The sequence below is a fragment of the Falco biarmicus genome, chromosome Z (genome assembly GCF_023638135.1).
Source record: "Falco biarmicus isolate bFalBia1 chromosome Z, bFalBia1.pri, whole genome shotgun sequence".
Classification (NCBI taxonomy): Eukaryota; Metazoa; Chordata; class Aves; order Falconiformes; family Falconidae; genus Falco; species Falco biarmicus.
The window spans coordinates 74,017,639-74,035,377 of NC_079311.1; the positions used below are offsets into that span (position 1 = coordinate 74,017,639).

Genomic DNA, 17,739 nt, shown 5'->3' on the forward strand with positions numbered 1-17,739 from the left:
CAGGATAGGGGAGAAAAACAGCCTCTAAAGCAAAAACTTCTGAAGAGTTCCCCCTTCCATGTTTTGCTGCTCCAGAGTCAGCAGACTCTTGTGGCTACCAGTCACTGTCCATGCTGCTGGAAGAGTCAGGCTGCAAGATACCAGGCAAAATGTGAATTCACCTCTTGGCAGCCCAGATGGCTATGCCCTTCTGGTAAAGGGCAGCGCTAGGGAAGGCAAAGCCATGCAGAGTGCTCAAAATTGCCTAGATGAGCTGTTTGAACTCCTGCCTGAGGGTTGCACTTATCATCAATAATTGCACAAGATAAACGTGGAGCATATGCTATATGTGGTGGGACAAGTATGTTGATTTTAAAGGCTTAAAATGTGCTGATTTTAAAGGTCAGATTAAAAATTTGGAGAGAGAAAATAAGATGCCCAGCAATTCCTGCTTTAGGAATGCTGTTACCTGAAAACAAACAAAGGTGAAATTGGACAGAGGTAACGGCTGAACCAGCGATAACGTCTCACCTTTCTTCACGCAGCTTAGCTGAGGAATGGCATGCAGATATTTAACAAAAGAGAGTAGTGTGGCTGGTAGCATCTTCTGTGCTCACGTTTTTCTGCAGTAAAGTGATATCTTTACTGGATTGCTGCCCCTACTCCTTTGTGCCTTGGACCAGATCAGAACTGGTGTGACATTTCCAGGCTGTTCCCACGGCACACAGAAAAGTTGCTGGAAGTGATGGATCTCAGAAAACAGTTGGCATCAGATATTTTCAATCCTAATTTCCACTGTTGGTCTTGGCTTCCTGACTTAGTGCACCTAAGGCCAGCTCTGAAACAATACATGAGTCTTGGTCTCAGATGGGACGTGGGAACACAAACACTTGTGTGTCCTGTGTGATTACAATCTACTACTTTTCTTTGTACTTTTTGTTTTTCACAGAGCCAGGGGTTGGGCTCGGCATTGGTGCCTGTTGTCTCACGCTGGAAAACAGTTCTCCAGGGATATACATTCACAGCCTGGCCCCAGGATCAGTGGCTAAAATGGATGGCAGATTAAGGTTAGTTAAAGCAGAAATGTGCTGGTGTGGTTTTGCAATAAAATTGATTGAGACTTTGTTTTCACCAATTGGTTGTTGTAGCAGGAAGGGGATTTATGCTTAAAGAGTTCACCAAAAAGAAAACATTTAAATAAAGACATTCCAAAGTGGTATTAAATACCCAGGAAACACCATTCTCTGTGCTGGAAGCAGCACAATCATTAAGGTTTGGGTTGGTCTTTTTTTCAAATTCTGTATACAGAAAGCTGAACCTAATAGCACCCTTTGAGAAAGGGGAGCAGCAAGCGGTACAGCCTCATATCTTTTTATTAGAGCTGCAGCGAGAAACCCCAGACTGGGAGGAAATTTGCAGAGCTCTGCTAAAAGCTCAGTCACCTGAAACTCTCTTAAAAAGAGCTGGGGGAGATGTTCTTGCAGCTGACTGTGCCCATGGCTGCAGCAGCAGTTTTTTGCCCTCACTGTCAGTCTGGCAAGATTGCTGCAGGCTGACCTGCCTGTCTCATTTGTTCTTCCATGGAGTTTGGATGTCGTTAAGGAACCATAAGAAAGAGAAATAATCATTCCTAGGGTTCCTTTGTGCTTTACGTATTATTAAATGACAGAAAATTATTTGCTGTTCCTGTCCTGGAGGCTTCACTTTTAAAAACTATTGGAGGAAATCTTCCACCTTTCTGCATTCCTGCATAAATGCTGGTGGGCAGTGGGAGCATCCCTTGGGAAGGGAGGCTGTACTGAAGACCCACTGGGACTGTGTGATCCAGCTGAATGTCTAGCATGAGCACTGGTGCAGAGAGGCTGAGCAAATACCTTACTTTCACATGAGTAGAGTGCCTTTTGTTTCCTTGTTCACCAGGAAAACTGTGATAGAGTAATTTGGTTGTTTTTTATTTTAATAAGGGAAGAAGATAATTTTATGGTGGCATCCTTGCCAAAACCCTTGGAAGTTCCTGCCATATGGAAATGTCTATAGGAGACAGTATTTAATGTTAACTTGCTTTCTTGTAAGACTCTTTGGAAAAGATTGCAGTGCTGGTTGTGCCTATATAACAGCTGTATCATGTATTAGGTTTAAGTGATTGATTATATCCAGGCATGCTTCCCAGATTTCTAGCTTGCTTCTTTGAGACATTGCTTCTGTTGTCCCATCAGTGGTTTATGGCTCCATAAGCCAAAACTTAGGGGATGGTTTTGATTTTTGGAAAATTTCATTAATCAAATACTGGCTTTGCAATACCAGGAGAGGTTTGAGTCCAGCCTCTCCATATCTGAGCTCCCTCTCTCCATCATGTGCCTGTGTAAGTTACTCCATTTGTGTAATTTCTAATAGCTGTGTAAATCTAAAAGATGGGCAGGGCAGCAGCATGTTTACACAACCAATGGGTCACCCTTTGCTTTCCTAAGCCTGTACCAGAAGTACAGGTAGGTGAAAGCTGCCACATGCAATTACCATTTTGCCGTTGGTGTGTGGACTCACACTGCAAAGTCATTTCCATTGTCTCAAGTAGCCCAACATAAATCAGCAGTAGTAGGTTATTTGAGAGTATCTATTTAAAGCAAGTGCTTTAGTAATTATGGAGAATGCTTTAATGATATCCCTAGTTGATGGTCTTTTCTTTTGAATAGTTCCAGATGTCTGAGCACCATGAGCAAGAGTTAAGAAATTGGGAAAACAAAACTGAACAATCTGTGCTTTCCTTTCAGAAGAGGGTTTTGTTGTTGTTGTTGTTTGTGGGTTGGTTTTTTTTTTTCCTTTTAATGGGTTCTGTATGTGAATTTGAAGCAAATACAGGCTTATCACGCTCAATTTTTTCCTGGAGTAATTTCACAAACTCGTATCTGAATCGTGAATTTCTTATCGGTATTTGTGTTAAGTAATTCAATATGATAGGAAGAAACACCCCATCTGAATCTAATTTTTCCTCTTCTGTGCTCAGTAAGTATCTGAATGCAGAACTGGAACTGAAATTTGCTTTCACCATGGTCCAAATGCAGCCAATTTTGTCTGTTGATTTAATAGGGTTTGTAGCACTGACAGTAAGTGCAGAAGGGATCTCTGGACCTCCCTCATGAAGTCAACAGGACTTAAAGCATTCACGTCACTGGGAGCAAGAGCAAAACTGGCTTCTATGCAAGGCAGATCTTTTCCAGGCGCTTGTATCTTTGAAAAAGCTTGGCCATCAGTTGAAAGCACACATGTTTTTGTAAAAGACGGTTGTGATTAACTGGCTCAATGTCTCTCTGCAGTCGGGGTGACCAGATCCTGGAGGCAGATTCAGTGAGCCTGCGTCATGCAGCATTAAGTGAAGCCTATGCCATCCTGAGTGAATGTGGTCCAGGTCCAGTGAGCTTAATCATTAGTCGGCACCCCAACCCCAAGGTGAGGAGAAAATGTGCTAGTGTGTCTGGGTGGTTTTCATCTGGCACTGCAATTTGAGTCTTGCTGTCGGGAAAGCGATGAAGAATATTGGATTTTTCTATGGCATGTGTTGTGCAAGAAGTCAGGGTTGTAATGATGCCTTCCAGTTTTGTAAGCGTAGCAATGCTGGACTGTCCCTGCTGCTTTTCACTTAGTCACCCGCTGATCAAATGCATTTTTCCTGGAACTACTCGAGTGAAGTGTTCCCATCTTTCTTGGTACCAAGGACTTGGTCTCTGGACCAAATGGCAATGAAATATGGCACAAGTCCTCTTTTAAAAGTTACTTTGCAGTTATTTGTCTTTGAGTAGAATATAATTTAGAGCCAGGAATATAAATATCAATGGATTGAACTGATCAATTGTAATAAAGTAGTAGGAATACTGTTTTGAAAAAAGTTAAATCTGTCCAAAGATCAAAGTCTTCTTTCAGGAATTAAAAAGTGAGAATCTGGAATGTACTGCTACTGTGAAATCTGTGCAAGGGCAATTTGGAAATGACGTTGTGTTTACAAAGTATTTTCAGAGTATTTTCAAACAATTTTTAAAAATTGGTGGTAGAAGATAAAAAGTCTTTTAACCAAGCTATAGGGAATAACAACTTCTTTTATTTCAATATTTCAAAGAATTTCGTGAGTGTATAAGACCTTCCTGTTTAAACAGGAATGAAGCTGTAAAAATATTTGCATTAGTAGGTCTAGAGAGCTCTGACTTTTAAACTCATAACTACAAATGGAGGCCTTAATAAAGCCATATCTAGGAGAACTCAGGTTTCTTGTTTTATAATTAATTGCATATTTTCCACTAAATCAAATATACGAACAATAGGCAAACAGGGGTCTACTGCCCACAGTTTATTATCACTGCTGCAAGACCTTGTGCTGCTAAAAAGAAAGGGGCTGTGGTTCTGTTACTTAAAGGTAAGCATGGAGGAGGTAAGAATTGGGCTTGTAGCCTAAGATAACAGTATTTCTAGGGAGTCAGTATGCTGTGCTGAACCAGCCTGATGGTTCAATTTGATTGCATTATTAAAGCATACAGACTTTATGAAGAGTATAAGGAGTATGATGTAAAAACTCCATGGAGAGAAGCCTGCCCTCTCTCCCCTGTCCTTCGTTTTCTTGTGGTGGTGGCTTGAAAGCCAATGAGTGACCTAACCAGGTATCTGCTGAGAAGATGAACTGAGTTAAGCTAATTGCTTGCTATTACTTAGTAACAGAGGGAAACTATTAAGTGGCTCCTATTACGGTTTTCCATAAGTAATATTTAAAATGACAACAAATCCTTTGCCAAGAAATGCTAAGAAAAGCTAAAAGTTGAGCTGCAGAGACCCTAAAGAATTTTTTCCTCCCAGGCAGTTTTGAATCTACAGTTCCTCATAGCTGGATCTCTGAAAGAGTATCCATAGGGGGACCCATATTTGTCATTATGTCACTGTTACCCTTTGTCTGACAGCACTGGGGGTTCTAAAGAGGTGTGTGGGTTATTTTATTAGCTCTTCGTAATACCCCAGCCTGCAGATTGCAGTTACGAATTACCTTGTCCGTTCCAGTTTGATCTGCCTGAGGCATAGAGGATACTAAAAAAAAACCAAATTGGCAGAGCTTCCAGAAGTATGGATTTTTGATTAGCTTTAAACAAATTTAAAATAATAATAAAAAATAAATAAATGCAGTCTGCCTAGCACCTAGTTTTACTCCTGGGACATTTTGTACCCAAAGGTTTGTAGAGTACTGGAGCGTACTTGGTCCATATCCTCTAAGAACTCCCTGTGCCTCAGGAGCCCAGAAGCTTTTGGTTTACTGTAGGGTCATGCCACAGGCTGAAAACAGAGACGTATTTCTATAAAGGCTCATGTTGTTTTGGACATTTTTATACTTAATGTCTCATTTTATGACACAAAAGGTCCACAGTACATTTTGTTGCTGAATATGTTCACTTAGGTGTTTTTATGTACTTCCAAGAGAAATACCACAAATTTTTTTTTCTTCTTGTTAATCTGAGTGAATGTGGCATTTAAACTATGTTTAAACGGCTGAGTTTGCTTAGGAATCTTTCAAATCTTCACGGTTCAGAAAGATTCAAGTTTCTGGTCTCTATTTATGCTGAATTTTAATTCATGTAAAACAATGTGCATAGCAATTATTTTTGACAGAATTAACTTGCTTTCTGTTTTTAAATATATATTCCTGCAGACTAGCTGTTCCTGTTATAAAATTATGTGGAGTTTTCCAGTAATAAGAATTAAGTGCATGGCAGTAATTCAGGACAAAATTAGCAAATACGGTAAACCAGTATTTATTCTTAAACCAGAGGAACATTAATTACCAATTACTGACTTAGAGTTTTCTTTTTAAAAGCAAGGAGAAATGAAAATTAAAAAGACAGCTAGTATCGTGGGAAGTCTGGTATTCTTCCGGTAGGTTAAGTGTAGAGTATCTTCTGTTGCTGATGTATGCTTGTACAAAGCAGTCTTTGTCTATTTTAAAGTAATATTTTCTTGATAAATCAATGTACAGCACTTAATTGAGTTAAAATTGTGCTGTAATGGCTTCATTTGATTTCTTTAAGTCTGTTGCTGTTTTATTTGTTTGCATAATGTGGCACTTGGACGTGGGTTTCATTAAGTCAGCAGGCTTCTGCCTCCTGGTTTGTGCGGGAGAGTGGCATGGAGGGAGTCTGAATCAGGGGACCAGGACGTAGGAGCTGTCAACTAGGTCTTAGAATCATAGGATGGTTTGGGTTGGAAGGGACCTTAAAGACCATCTAGTTCCAACCCCCCTGCCACAGGCAGGGACACCTTCCACCAGACCAGGTTTCTCAAAGCCCCATCCAGCCTGGCCTTGAACACTTCCAGGGATGGGGCATCCACAGCTGGTCTGGGCAGCCTGTTCCACCGTCTCACCACCCTCACAGTAAAGGATTGTTTCCTAATACCTAATCTGAATCTGTCCTCTTTCATCCTAAACCTGTTACCTCTTGCCCTATCACTGCATGCCCTTGTAAAAAGTCCCTGTTCTTTGCTGCATCTTTAAAATAGTAGCATATCTGAAACAAACCACGTATTTGTAGTGGTAAGGGGTCAGAATTTCTTCTTCATTTCACCTACCAGTTTGATCTTTGGTCTTCCACTTCAACTTTAGGTTTCTGAGCAGGAGATGGATGAAGCAATTGCACGTACTACCCACCGAGAGAGCAAAGATGCCAGCTCCTCTCACATCACAGGTAGCAGCATGTTCTCTCTTAATATGTGTCCTTTTCCATGTGCGGGAATGTTTAAGGATATGCTCTTGGGTTGCCAAAAGGTGGTTGCTCTGTCCTCTCTTCCAAGATGAATGAAAAGCAGAATGGCCCAGCAGGGGAGGAGCAGGAGGAATCGACTCCATCTGTGTACACTTATCCATGTAGATGGCAAAAAAAAAAAGAGAGAGAGAGAAAGTCTTGTGTCCATTTGAAAAAGTCCAGATACTATTACTGGACTATATGTTTTAACTCCATTTTAATCTTTGGGGTCATGTCAAAATGTGTGCTCTGGCATTTGTCTGATGTTTTTGAACTCCAGACTTAACACTTTCTAAAATCTTAGGGATGAAAGAAAACTCTTGGCAATGACAGTGACTGGTAAGGTGATTTTTAGACAGAAATGTTGCATTTGTAATTATCCTCTTCATATCTGTGTTAGCTAAGACCTTTTTTGAAGTAGACCTTGCCAGTGGCTTATTTGTCTTTCAAAGTTGCACCTAGTCAGCAGCATGCTCCAGCGGGTAAGGAAGACCTGCTCATCTCTTGTTCATAGCTCTGTCCTGGTCCTGACTGGCATGGCATGTAATAATGTTCTGCCTTATCTGAGGGACAGCTTGTGAAATGTTAAAAAAAAATATCTCACTTTAGGAAAGCAATTCAGATAATAAGTAAGTGGGATTAAATGCGGCCAGCCCCCAGCTCAGAAGGTGAATGAGGAGCTTGTTTGGATATATGGACCACAACCTTAATTTTTGGCATCTAACTAAGCTGTGTTTAACAGGAGCTGTACAAAAAAGTCCATCTCCTAGTGTGAAGGCCAAACAAGGAGAGACCTCATCTCCCCTCAGCTGGACTATGAAACGCTTCCTGGAGCCAGCAAGCCGGGTAAAGGGATTAGATGCAATAATAACAGTCTACTTCAAATTCAGCTTTTAGTGAAGCTCTTAGTTGATCAAGGACTTCAAAACCAAACCTTTATACTCCTTCTCTGTCACATGGGCTCAATAAAAGGGTTTGTTTCTTACATCATGTTTTAAATCATGACAGCAGCAAGCTTCTGTTCGTCTGTGTGGCTACAGCCTTTGGGAGCAATGTGCGAAGCATGCCAGTGAAGGCTGTGGGTTCCCACCTCCTGCCACCTTGAAGGCACCCCTGCTTTGTTTGGGACAGAGATGAAGTTAGCAGGAGAGACCTGAGCCTCTGGGCAGAAGGCTGAGGGCTTGTTCTCTCTGTATAACCATTGCAGTGGAAAAATCTCTGGCATTCCTGGGAAAGCCAAAGCAGCTGTGCAGACTGTGTCCAGAGGTACAAACCCTTCCCTTCGCTTAGTGCAGAAGGTGTATAAAGGCAATTACACAATTGAATGGTTTCATCCCTTGTTTCTGCATTGAGCTACACCTGCATAGTAGCGGGATTTGGATTCCCTTTTTATTTATTATACTGGCTAAAACTGTATTGATGTGCAGCATTTCAGCCATCCAAGTCTGACAGTTTGCCTCTCAGTATACTGACGAAGTCCTCTGGTTTTAAAATTGGCTTTAAACTTCCTTTATTGATGTGAGTGGAGTTTGTGGTGCTTTGTATGCAGACAGGGGCTTTAAGTATCAATGATGGTGAGTCACCAGACACACTTCTTTCAGCAGGGATCTGTCAGCTCCGAGGCAGAGCTTTCCCAGTACTTCTCTCACGATGGTACAAGCCAGCTCCCATTTTCTGATGTTGTAACTGGCTCCTGTGACGATGAGCAGCTCCATCAGAAGAACAGAAACAGTTTGTTGGATGATGGATCACTTCTTCCTGGCAACCTGAGTAAGCGACGGAAATGTGTTTGGTCATTTGGCTAATGTGGGGAGAGTCACTGAGCACTGGTTTGCTTTATAACAGAACTACAGTGATTCCTGTGCTGGCAAGAAATGCTGGGCAGTGTAGTGCAAGCCAATGCTGATCATATGAAATTCTGGGAGACAGAAAGGGGTTCACAACAATGCACATAAATGCCCGTTTCCATGGTACTTTGTCCAAATTGCTGCTCTGATTATGTGAAAATTACTTGTATTTGATTGGTTTGGCCAAAACTAGTTTGACAGTGCTACAGGATTTTTTTTTTTCAAATGACTGGTGATCGTCTAATTGATTACATTTAAATGAAAGTGTTCATAGCTGTCTCAAATACACAATTTCAAAATGTCACATAAAGCAGTGTAAAAACAACAAATGTTAAATTTGACATCAGATTTTGCATATGCTTCTTTCTTCCCATAGTAACTGAATGAAATAGTCCTAAATTTCCTTACTGACATGCACATGATCTCAAATTCAAAGGCTATTATAATTTTTCTCCCTTTCCTATGCTTCTCAAGTATATTCTCTTTGTATACAGCTTATTTTTCTGTGGAAATTAATTATTTAATTTAGTTATCTGTAAATTAATTAATTACATTATTTAATGTTTTGATTCAAAATTAATTATTTAAAACATTTTTGCAGTTTAAAATACCCACCAAACAAAGCAAAAGAAAAAAACTTTCTACAAAATAAGATGCAGTTCTTTCTGAGAAGGTTGTGGAAAGGATTCTTGGGTTTATTAGTCTTTAATTTGAAACTGATTGTCATGTGCTTGTGTCTTTGTTCAGGAAAGCATTTGTCACTCTTTTTTTGCATAGATTTAAGCAAAATGTGAAAGAAATTCAGTTGTTTAAAGTAAAATACACATGTGAATTTGCATCCCTTTCTTCTTTGGGTCATAGTCATAATTTAGAAATAAACTGAAAATGGAACCAGATGTGCCATGAACTGATTTTGGGAATTACCCATAAATTGTAGTGCTATCTGCCATCCCTCTTGCTGTTTACCGTAGTTAGGTGGAGGACCTGAAAAAAATGCTTTTTTCTTTGTGAGGAAAGGTTAAACTTCCCCTGCAAGCAGAGCCACAAGTACTCTTCTACAGTCAGATGCATGATGTTAGAAATCATCTACAAATGCAATTAAAGCATAATTTTTCCCCCCTAGCTGCTAGAGAAGCAGGAGTGGCAAAAGCAAATGGCCTGGCTTCTCCAACTAGTGGGAGATCATCTGGCCTTCACAAGAAGCATGTGGAGTCTGTCCGACCCGGCATCCTCAGTGACAGCCCCAAATCTGCCCGCAGCCCCTTTCATCGACAGAGGAGGGTTGTTTTCTATGATGGTGACATTAGTGATGACGACGAAAGTTCCCACTTACAAAGAAGCCAGAGGGTCAAGACCCAGGAGGATGCTGGCATTGTCATTGCAACCTCGTCTGTAGAAATCGGTGATGAGACCCAGGATAGTGAGTCATCCAGATACAGCAGCATGGAGACATCTTCCCCTGTCTTCAGCAACTCTGTGGAGTCTGCAGACAGCACGCTGGAGCAAATTGACTCTCCTTTTTTCCCCATCATAGCATTTGATTACTCAAGTGTGCCTGAAGTTCGTCTTGGCAGCCTGAGTTTGAAGGAGCTCCGGGAAGCACAACTCGAATGTAAGAGATCGCCAAAACTTGAGCACAGAGCAGTCACAAGAGTGAAAAGCATGATGAGCACTGAGTGCCGAAGCCTTCACAGACACAGGACAGAGGAGCATGGCTCTTATAACAAGCCAGCTACAAAGACACTCCCCCACACAAAGAAGTGTGAAGCATCCGATGGGGCCAGGCAGGGCCAGGGTGAAATAGTCACTCTGGTTCGCAATGAGCATGAGTCGTTCGGCCTGGATTTGGAAATCCAGGCCATGCCCTTAAAGGTTGTTGTCACAGGGCTGCGACCAGGTGGAGCAGCAGAAATGGTAATTTTTTAATTTGGGTTGCCTTGTCATGATTTGCTTTCAGTTTGCAGGTATGATGGTGATGATGATTTTTAATATTATTATTATTAAGCAGCAAGTGAGCTGTTGCAAATAAGCGCAAGGGAGATGTTTGCTGGGCAAAACATCTCATCCTATATTGTTCTGAAGCTGCTGTTAAATTAAGTGTTTCTGATTCGGAAGCACACCCTGGCTGATTCAAGGCTAAGAAAGTCAAGAGGCAGACCTAATGAGATGGACTCGTCCCCACTCGCAGTCACAGTTTTGAGGAAATACTTGCTTCCTTTTTTTTTTTTTTTATCAGGGGCAAAGACAAGTTAAGTAAATCTTGGTGGCAAAAATGTTCATTATTTTATATGTACATATTCCTTTGTTACACAAATCTGGTACCAGGAGGGCTTAGGTGCTGGCCAGGTTTGCCAAGGGCCATGGTAGTACCCGTAACATATTGCTCTCCTGTGTCTCATACACATATTAGGATGGATACTTGCTTCATGTGGAATTGCTGATCTAGATGCAAAAGAAAGAGGAAGGAGGATACTCTGGTGTACAAAGCTGGATGTAGCATTTTTAATCTAGTCAGTGGCTACTATGGTGAGAGGGGACATGTTGTAGAAGTTTGAATTGGGCTGAGAGCTGTGGATTTGGGATTCTGTTCCTGGTTTTTTCTCTGTTTTACAGGGCAATGTTTAGAAACGTACTTAGGCTTTTACCTTAAGAGCAAGTCCCTGTCCAGTTTAGTTATTTAAATGTATCCCGTTGGTCCAGTAGGAGATTATGACCAGGAATATAATTCATATTATATGAGGGCTATGTTCTCCATCCTCATACCAATATCTCAGAAAAACCAGCAGCTCTTTTGACCTTCCTAGTTGAGATTGGTCATTAATTCCCTTCCTGGCAGAAGCACAGTCTGCTTTTTATTTAGGTATTGGCAAACTGACAGCAGTGGTACCTGTGCTCTGCAGTGATGTGAGATAGGGAATGTTGCTCCTAAGCCATTAATTGCTTCTCTGCAATCTTTGCCCTTGTGGCAGGGCTTCTAATGTGTATTTATAATTTCTTTGAATCTGTCATTGCATTAGGGATCAATGGGCAAGATGGCTGTAGGAGATGAGATTACCACCATCAACAGCATACCAGTCAGTAAGATGATGTACGAGGAAATTTGCTTGCTGATGCAGTGTCTTCCCACATCTGTAACCCTGGAGATCCAGAAAGCAGCATCAGGTGAGAGAGTAGTTTTTCTTTCGTACCATTTATTCTGAGTACCAGTGAAGAAAATTCCCTTGAATCAGATGGGTCTGATCTGCTGCTGCCCCAGCTTCCCACATTGATCCAGATTAAAAACACAGCACGCTGTGTCTGCATTGGTGAGCCAGGCAAAGCACTTCATCACCAAACCAGGCTTCAAAGTCCTCCCTGGCACTACAGTGAGGGGAGCAAACCTGCTCTCTGTGAAGCCGTCAAAGCTCCCTCTTACTTTATGTCCCTCTTGCCAGCATTTGCGGAGGTTTGGGTCATTACATGCAGACGAGAGCTAACTCGCCAGTGACCTTGTGCTGAAACCCATTTTACTGCTATGCCTGTTCAGTAAATATGTGACCCGTTATAATCACATCTGTCCCTCTTAAATCTGAAGTTCAAGTAATGTTTTTATGAATGAACAGTAAAATAATAAGAACCTCCTTTCTTTCTCTTTCATGTGTCAGAACCCTCTAATGTGCAAAATAAAGAAGTAGAAAACCCAAGAAAACTAGGATCTTACCAAAATGTTTATTTGCATGTTTCTTACAAGAAGTTTTCTAGTTTGAGTTGAAGTATTCAGTACCTACTTAGTTTCTGCTCAGGGCTGATTTATGCTGCTACAACAATATATACATCCCCACAGACTTTACAAATTATGTGGTGTGGAAATGAGTGTTTGAAATAGAAAAGCATACTTTTCAAATTCAGGAAGAACATAATATTTTGCCTCATTCTAGCTTATGATCTTTTTTGTGTACCTATTAATACCTGGGAGCCTAAAGTGCTTCCAGATGCTTCAGTTTCAGTTGTTCTTTAAGGAATTCCTGGCTTGACAGGGTCCTGTTCTTTTTTCCTTAGATTGCTGTGGCTTTTACATACCCATGGCATTGGGATAGGGACACATTGACACTCCTTTATCAGGCAGCCTTTCTGCTTTACTCTTCACCTTGCCCTGCCCCACTGGCAGCGAAGAGGGGTCTCTTCAGTGTATGATCCAGCACGCTGAAGCAGGGCAGTACTTCGCATTCTAGGCTGGCTGCTTCAAATTTTTTTCTGGGATGTCTTCCCCTTTGACTCCAGGAGGAATCCACACTTCTTAATGTGGGTGCCTAAGCTAAGTGGTGTGGATAATCCCACAGGTTTGTGCAAGGATTAGAGAGATGTGCTGGCAAGTTTGAATGAGCAGGAAAGGATCCTGACTCATGTGAATACACTGCTCCTTCTCCATGCACTCTCTGGGCCTCATCCGGTAGTAACTGGCCTCTGGAAGGCACCTTGAATGGGGGTGCATGTCCCAGAAGCAGTGTATAAAGGTGCAAGCAGATGCTTAGGGTGAAGTGCTGAAAATGAAAGAGCTGGAGAAATGGGTGAACAGGATATCAGTGCAGCAGTGACAAGGAGCCCAAGAGTGGGTTAAACATGTGTCGGAAGCCAAGAGAGGTCTGTGCCAGAAATCCTGTAAAGCCCATATGTTTAATGCGTGTATAATGTTACCCGTGCGTGTCACATTAAACACCTGCAGAAGTGCCAAGAGGATCAGAGTCAAGTTATTTATGCACAGCTTGTCACTGTGTTGTCTGTTCACCTTTGTTCGCTATGCCAGGGTTTTGTGTACTCTCTGCAATCTATTGGAGACATCTTCGATCAAACAATTAATGAGAAGTGGTACTGCTCAGCCTGACTTACTGCACACTGACAATTTGCTAGTTGGCTGCTTGACTGCTGAAATTTCCAAGATGAGAATTAAACAGATCATGACTACTCACCTTGGATAAGTGGATTGCTCCCTCCTGTGTGCTACTGAAATACACAGGGTTATGATTAATTTGAGTTGCTGTAAACACTGTTACAGACGAGGAGGAGTGCAGAGCAAAAGGAAAACATGTAGTATGACTATGTGGGTGTTTATTTTTGTAATAAAACCTGGTGTTTTGTATATCACTTCCTGCATCTGACAGGATTTTACCTTTTTTTCTTTATTATTTTTATCATGATGCAGCTGTCAGCAGATTTACAAACCTCATCCTGTCTCCAGGGGTAGACAGTCAAAATCAGGCCAATGTCAACAGCATCCTTGCAACTGAAGAACCACCAAGTGCTGGGAAGCGAGAGGGAGCGGGTTTGCAAAATGCTGGTGTCGTCTGTGCGGTGGAGAGGACAACACTGCCACCTGATGCCACGACCAAAGATGTGCACAGAGGTCCAATGAAAAGCAGCGGTACCGAGGACTGCTCTGCCATCCCCATCACTGACATCGATGACTTGCTCAGCCAAATGGGACCTCCCGAGAGCAGGGCTTCACGCACGCCGTCGAGAGCGGAAAGCCCCCTCCGAGATGAGTACACCACAATGTGCTGCTGTGGGACTGATGAAGGCTGTCCTGGTTCTGAGCCACAAGCAGCCAAGGAGGAGCTGCTGGAAAAAGCTGTGAATTGTGGAGCTAATGCACAAGGGGTTTTGGGGCTGTCTGTGTTGGACTCCATTAACACAGGCAAACTTTTTACTGTGAATAAAAACTCTTTAAATAACTATTCTAGGAATTTTAGCAGCTTAAATGAGGATGAGTTGCCTGCAGCAAACTCTCTGGAAGGTAAGAGAAGTGACCCATTTCCAAAGTCTATGTATGGGGCTGCGGAGGATTCTCACTCTGACGCAGAGTCTCTCACAGAAACCTTTGATAGTTCTAACGAGGTGTTGCTTGGGCTGTGCGCTGCTGCAGGTGCCCCTGCAGCCCGTACTGTAATGGAGTCAGATGAGGAGCAAATTGAGATTTGTTGCATGAACGATGAGCCACAAAAGCGCACACAGGAGCAGCATCTCACATCCGCAACAAACTCATCCTCTCTGTCCCTGCTGCACCTCCACAGTGGCAACGTTTTGCAAACTGAGGACTGTGCCATGTGTGGGTCACTGGAGACAAGCATCAACAAACTAGGCTTGGAAGATCACGGCGGTCCCACTCCAGCTCCCTCACAGTGTTCAGATGTGTCCTCTGCATCCTTGTGTTCTCCTTCCTCAGTTCTCCTGCCAGAAAAAGACATCCTAAGGAATTCAGTCAGTATACCTGAAGTTTACTCTTTCTGTAACAATGGTGCCTTAAGTACAGAAGAACAGATGGGTTTGGGGAACAGTAACAGACATATGAAGTGCTGTGAGTCCATTGAAGAGGAAGGGTCTCTGCGCTGCAAAAAGATAAGCTTTTGCTCTGCTCGGAATGTTGGTGGCTTGGAGAGCAACTTGCTTGAGAAAGATCAGGATGAACAGAGATCCAAATCTGAAAGCGAAACGGCAGTTGAGGACTGTGACCGTGCTGTTACAGTGAAGAAAGAAACCAACAGTTTGTCCAACTTGTCTAAAACAGACAGCAATCACGTGAATGCATTGTCATCAAGAGCAATATCACTCAGGTCTCCCTTTCCTGCTAGATCTAAAGATCCAAAGGCTAATACAACTCATGACTTGCCAGGGAAAAATGAGAAAATTAACTCTGTGACTTCAGGAAGGACTCCAAATGGGAAAGTCCAAAGCTCAGGCACAAATCACTGCAAAGGCACTGCAGTACCGCACAGCCCATCCTCTCAGAAAAAATCTTGTCAGGAGTCTAAGGGAATGACACACAAAAGTATAATGGACACCCTCTTAAATAACCAGAAGGCCAAAGCAGGACCAAAGCTAAAAGGGTTCACCATCAAAAGCAAAGCAAAGGCAAATTCAGATTCTTCTGGCACTAATCCTACCAAAGTCAGCGGGGCTGATCAGAAAAGGGCTTCTGTTTCTCCACAGCTGTCCCCCAAACTCCTGGGAAAGAAAACACCATTGTCGCGCAATTCACCTACAAACCCTGATGCTGGCAAGAGCGTTTCAGCAGCCTCAAGGACTCTGAAGTCAGAGCTAGAAAATAAACCACCTATGGTCATACCTGAAGATTCGCTTTTGCCTCTCTTGAATGGGACCGGCAGCCCAACAGCAAGCAGTGACGTGCAATGTGACTGTGGAGACCTGCAGCAGGCATGGGGAAAGCCAAAAGAAACACAAGTTTCTGTGCAGCTTGCAGTGTGTCATGATAAGGTGGATGATTTCAGAGCCAGAGACAGTCAGTCCAAAGTCACTTCATCTCCTCAGGGGATACCAAAAGCTGAATATGTGAAAGGGCAGATTGAGAACCCTGGAACAGGCCTGAATAGAATCAAGAGCATGTATAGTGCAGATGACCTTAGGCAATTAGATCTGCAAAAGGTGCAACCATCTGCTGGTGGCTCTTCATTGAGGTCCCGCTCAGTTCAGCAGGAGCAGCTGGAAGGGCAGGAGATCCAGCGCACTTTCATTGAGGTGAAGCTTTCCTCATCATCATCCTCTTCCTCCTCCTCCTCTACCTCTTCCTCACCAGCATCGTTTTTGCAGCTGCCATTGCTGGAGAAAGCAGAAGAGGTGAACACAGAAGCACCTCAGCTGACGGATGAGGTGGGGACCATGCAATATTTCTCAAAAGCAGATACTGTTGGAGACAGAAACCTCTATGGTTTGTCAAAACCTGTGACAAGAACTTACTCGATGCCGGCCCAGTTATCAGGTCACTTGAGGGAAGATTGCCATGCTACTACAGAGGTTCATCCTGTGCAAGGCCCCCAGGGCCATGCTGCGGAGGAGAAATACCCGCAGGCCGAGATGGGGACGTTAAATATGGTTCATATGAATCTGCCAAATGGCCAGAGTGGCAAGGAGCAGGCACATGCCTCCAAAAGCACCCAGAGGGTCCATGACGTGTCTCACTCAGCCAGCGACACTAGCTACCCTACCGCCGATAAGCTGAGGAGCTGCAGGAGGAATTACTACTACTATGAGCTGAACTGGCCACATGAACCTGTCTCATCCTTCTCTGTCAAACAGAGGATCAAATCCTTCGAAAACCTGGCAAATTTTGACCGGCCTGTTGTGAAGGCCATCGATATACACTCAGCTGTGAGGTCCCCCCTCACCAGGAGGTCCTGTGGTGGGATGCCCACAGCAACCAGCCCTGCCGAGATGCCACGGGCCTTGCGGCGCAGCTTGAGCTCCTACGGCGGCAGCCCGAGCCCAGCCAATACGTCTGCCATGGCCAAGTCTCCCACCAGCGCAGAGCCCGTGTGTGTGGCGGAGGGCGGCAAGGGGGAAGGAAAGCCCCAGAGGAGCGCAGAGGGCAGCGCTGGGGCGGACACGGGCGCCTTTCCCCCCTCGGCCTCGCAGGCACGCCGCAGCCGGGGCCTGGGGCGGCCACCACTGTCCCGCTCCAGGCTGCGGGAGCTGAGGGCCCTCAGCATGCCCGACCTGGACAAGCTGTGCGGAGAGGGCTTCTCGGGGCCGCTGCAGCCCGCCTGCTTCAAGACAGAGCTGGAAATCACCCCCCGCAGAGCCCTCGGCACGCCTGCCCGGAGCGATGCAGCCCCGCTAGCCCACTGCGGCCCCGCTGCCACAGCTGGGGTGGGGACGGGTGCTGGCAGCCCTCGGGACAGCGGTTCGGGGACGCCAGGGTCTGCCTCGGATGATGACGTGCCCCATGGCAGCTCTCCACGTGGGGAATGCTCAGAAAACAGCTGGTCCATCAGGTTGGTGTCAGCTTTGCTACCGCTGTTCTGGTCCCCACAAACCCCTCCTGAGGCAAAGTTGCCCCAAGGCCGCCCCAAGGCGCGTTTCAGCGTTGGCCCCAGCCCCTGTTCCCCTGAGGATCTGGGGTGCTGTTCACGCTCTCCATCGCTCGGGAGCTGCTGTGCTGCTGCCTGGTGGCAGCTTGTTCAAGTACAGGGTGAAACACTTCATCCAGGCCAGGCTGGACCCCTTTTCTGTGTCTCCTCTAGCTGGTTTTGGTCAGGTTTTGGCCATGTCACAGGACACCACAGCCCCTGTGGAGGGGACGCCACGCAGCACTGGCTGCCAGCACAGCCTTCGGTGACAAACGAGCTTGTTGTCCTGCTAGAAGCAGTCTCCAGATGTAG

At 44.1% G+C, this 17,739-nt stretch overlaps 1 protein-coding gene across 3 annotated transcripts in view; it reads left to right on the plus strand.

The window, feature by feature from the left end:
• PDZD2 (PDZ domain containing 2) overlaps positions 1-17,739 on the plus strand; it is a 204,875-nt gene that overhangs the window by 172,821 nt on the left and 14,315 nt on the right. For 2 of the 3 annotated variants that reach the window (XM_056324674.1, XM_056324676.1), the window contains 8 exons: positions 929-1,046; positions 3,291-3,423; positions 6,605-6,686; positions 7,486-7,589; positions 8,345-8,513; positions 9,714-10,504; positions 11,608-11,752; positions 13,770-17,352. In XM_056324674.1, coding sequence (XP_056180649.1) covers positions 929-1,046; positions 3,291-3,423; positions 6,605-6,686; positions 7,486-7,589; positions 8,345-8,513; positions 9,714-10,504; positions 11,608-11,752; positions 13,770-17,352 — 5,125 coding nt within the window. The remainder of the gene's footprint in view (positions 1-928; positions 1,047-3,290; positions 3,424-6,604; positions 6,687-7,485; positions 7,590-8,344; positions 8,514-9,713; positions 10,505-11,607; positions 11,753-13,769; positions 17,353-17,739) is intronic. The other variant, XM_056324675.1, reaches the window with a different exon arrangement.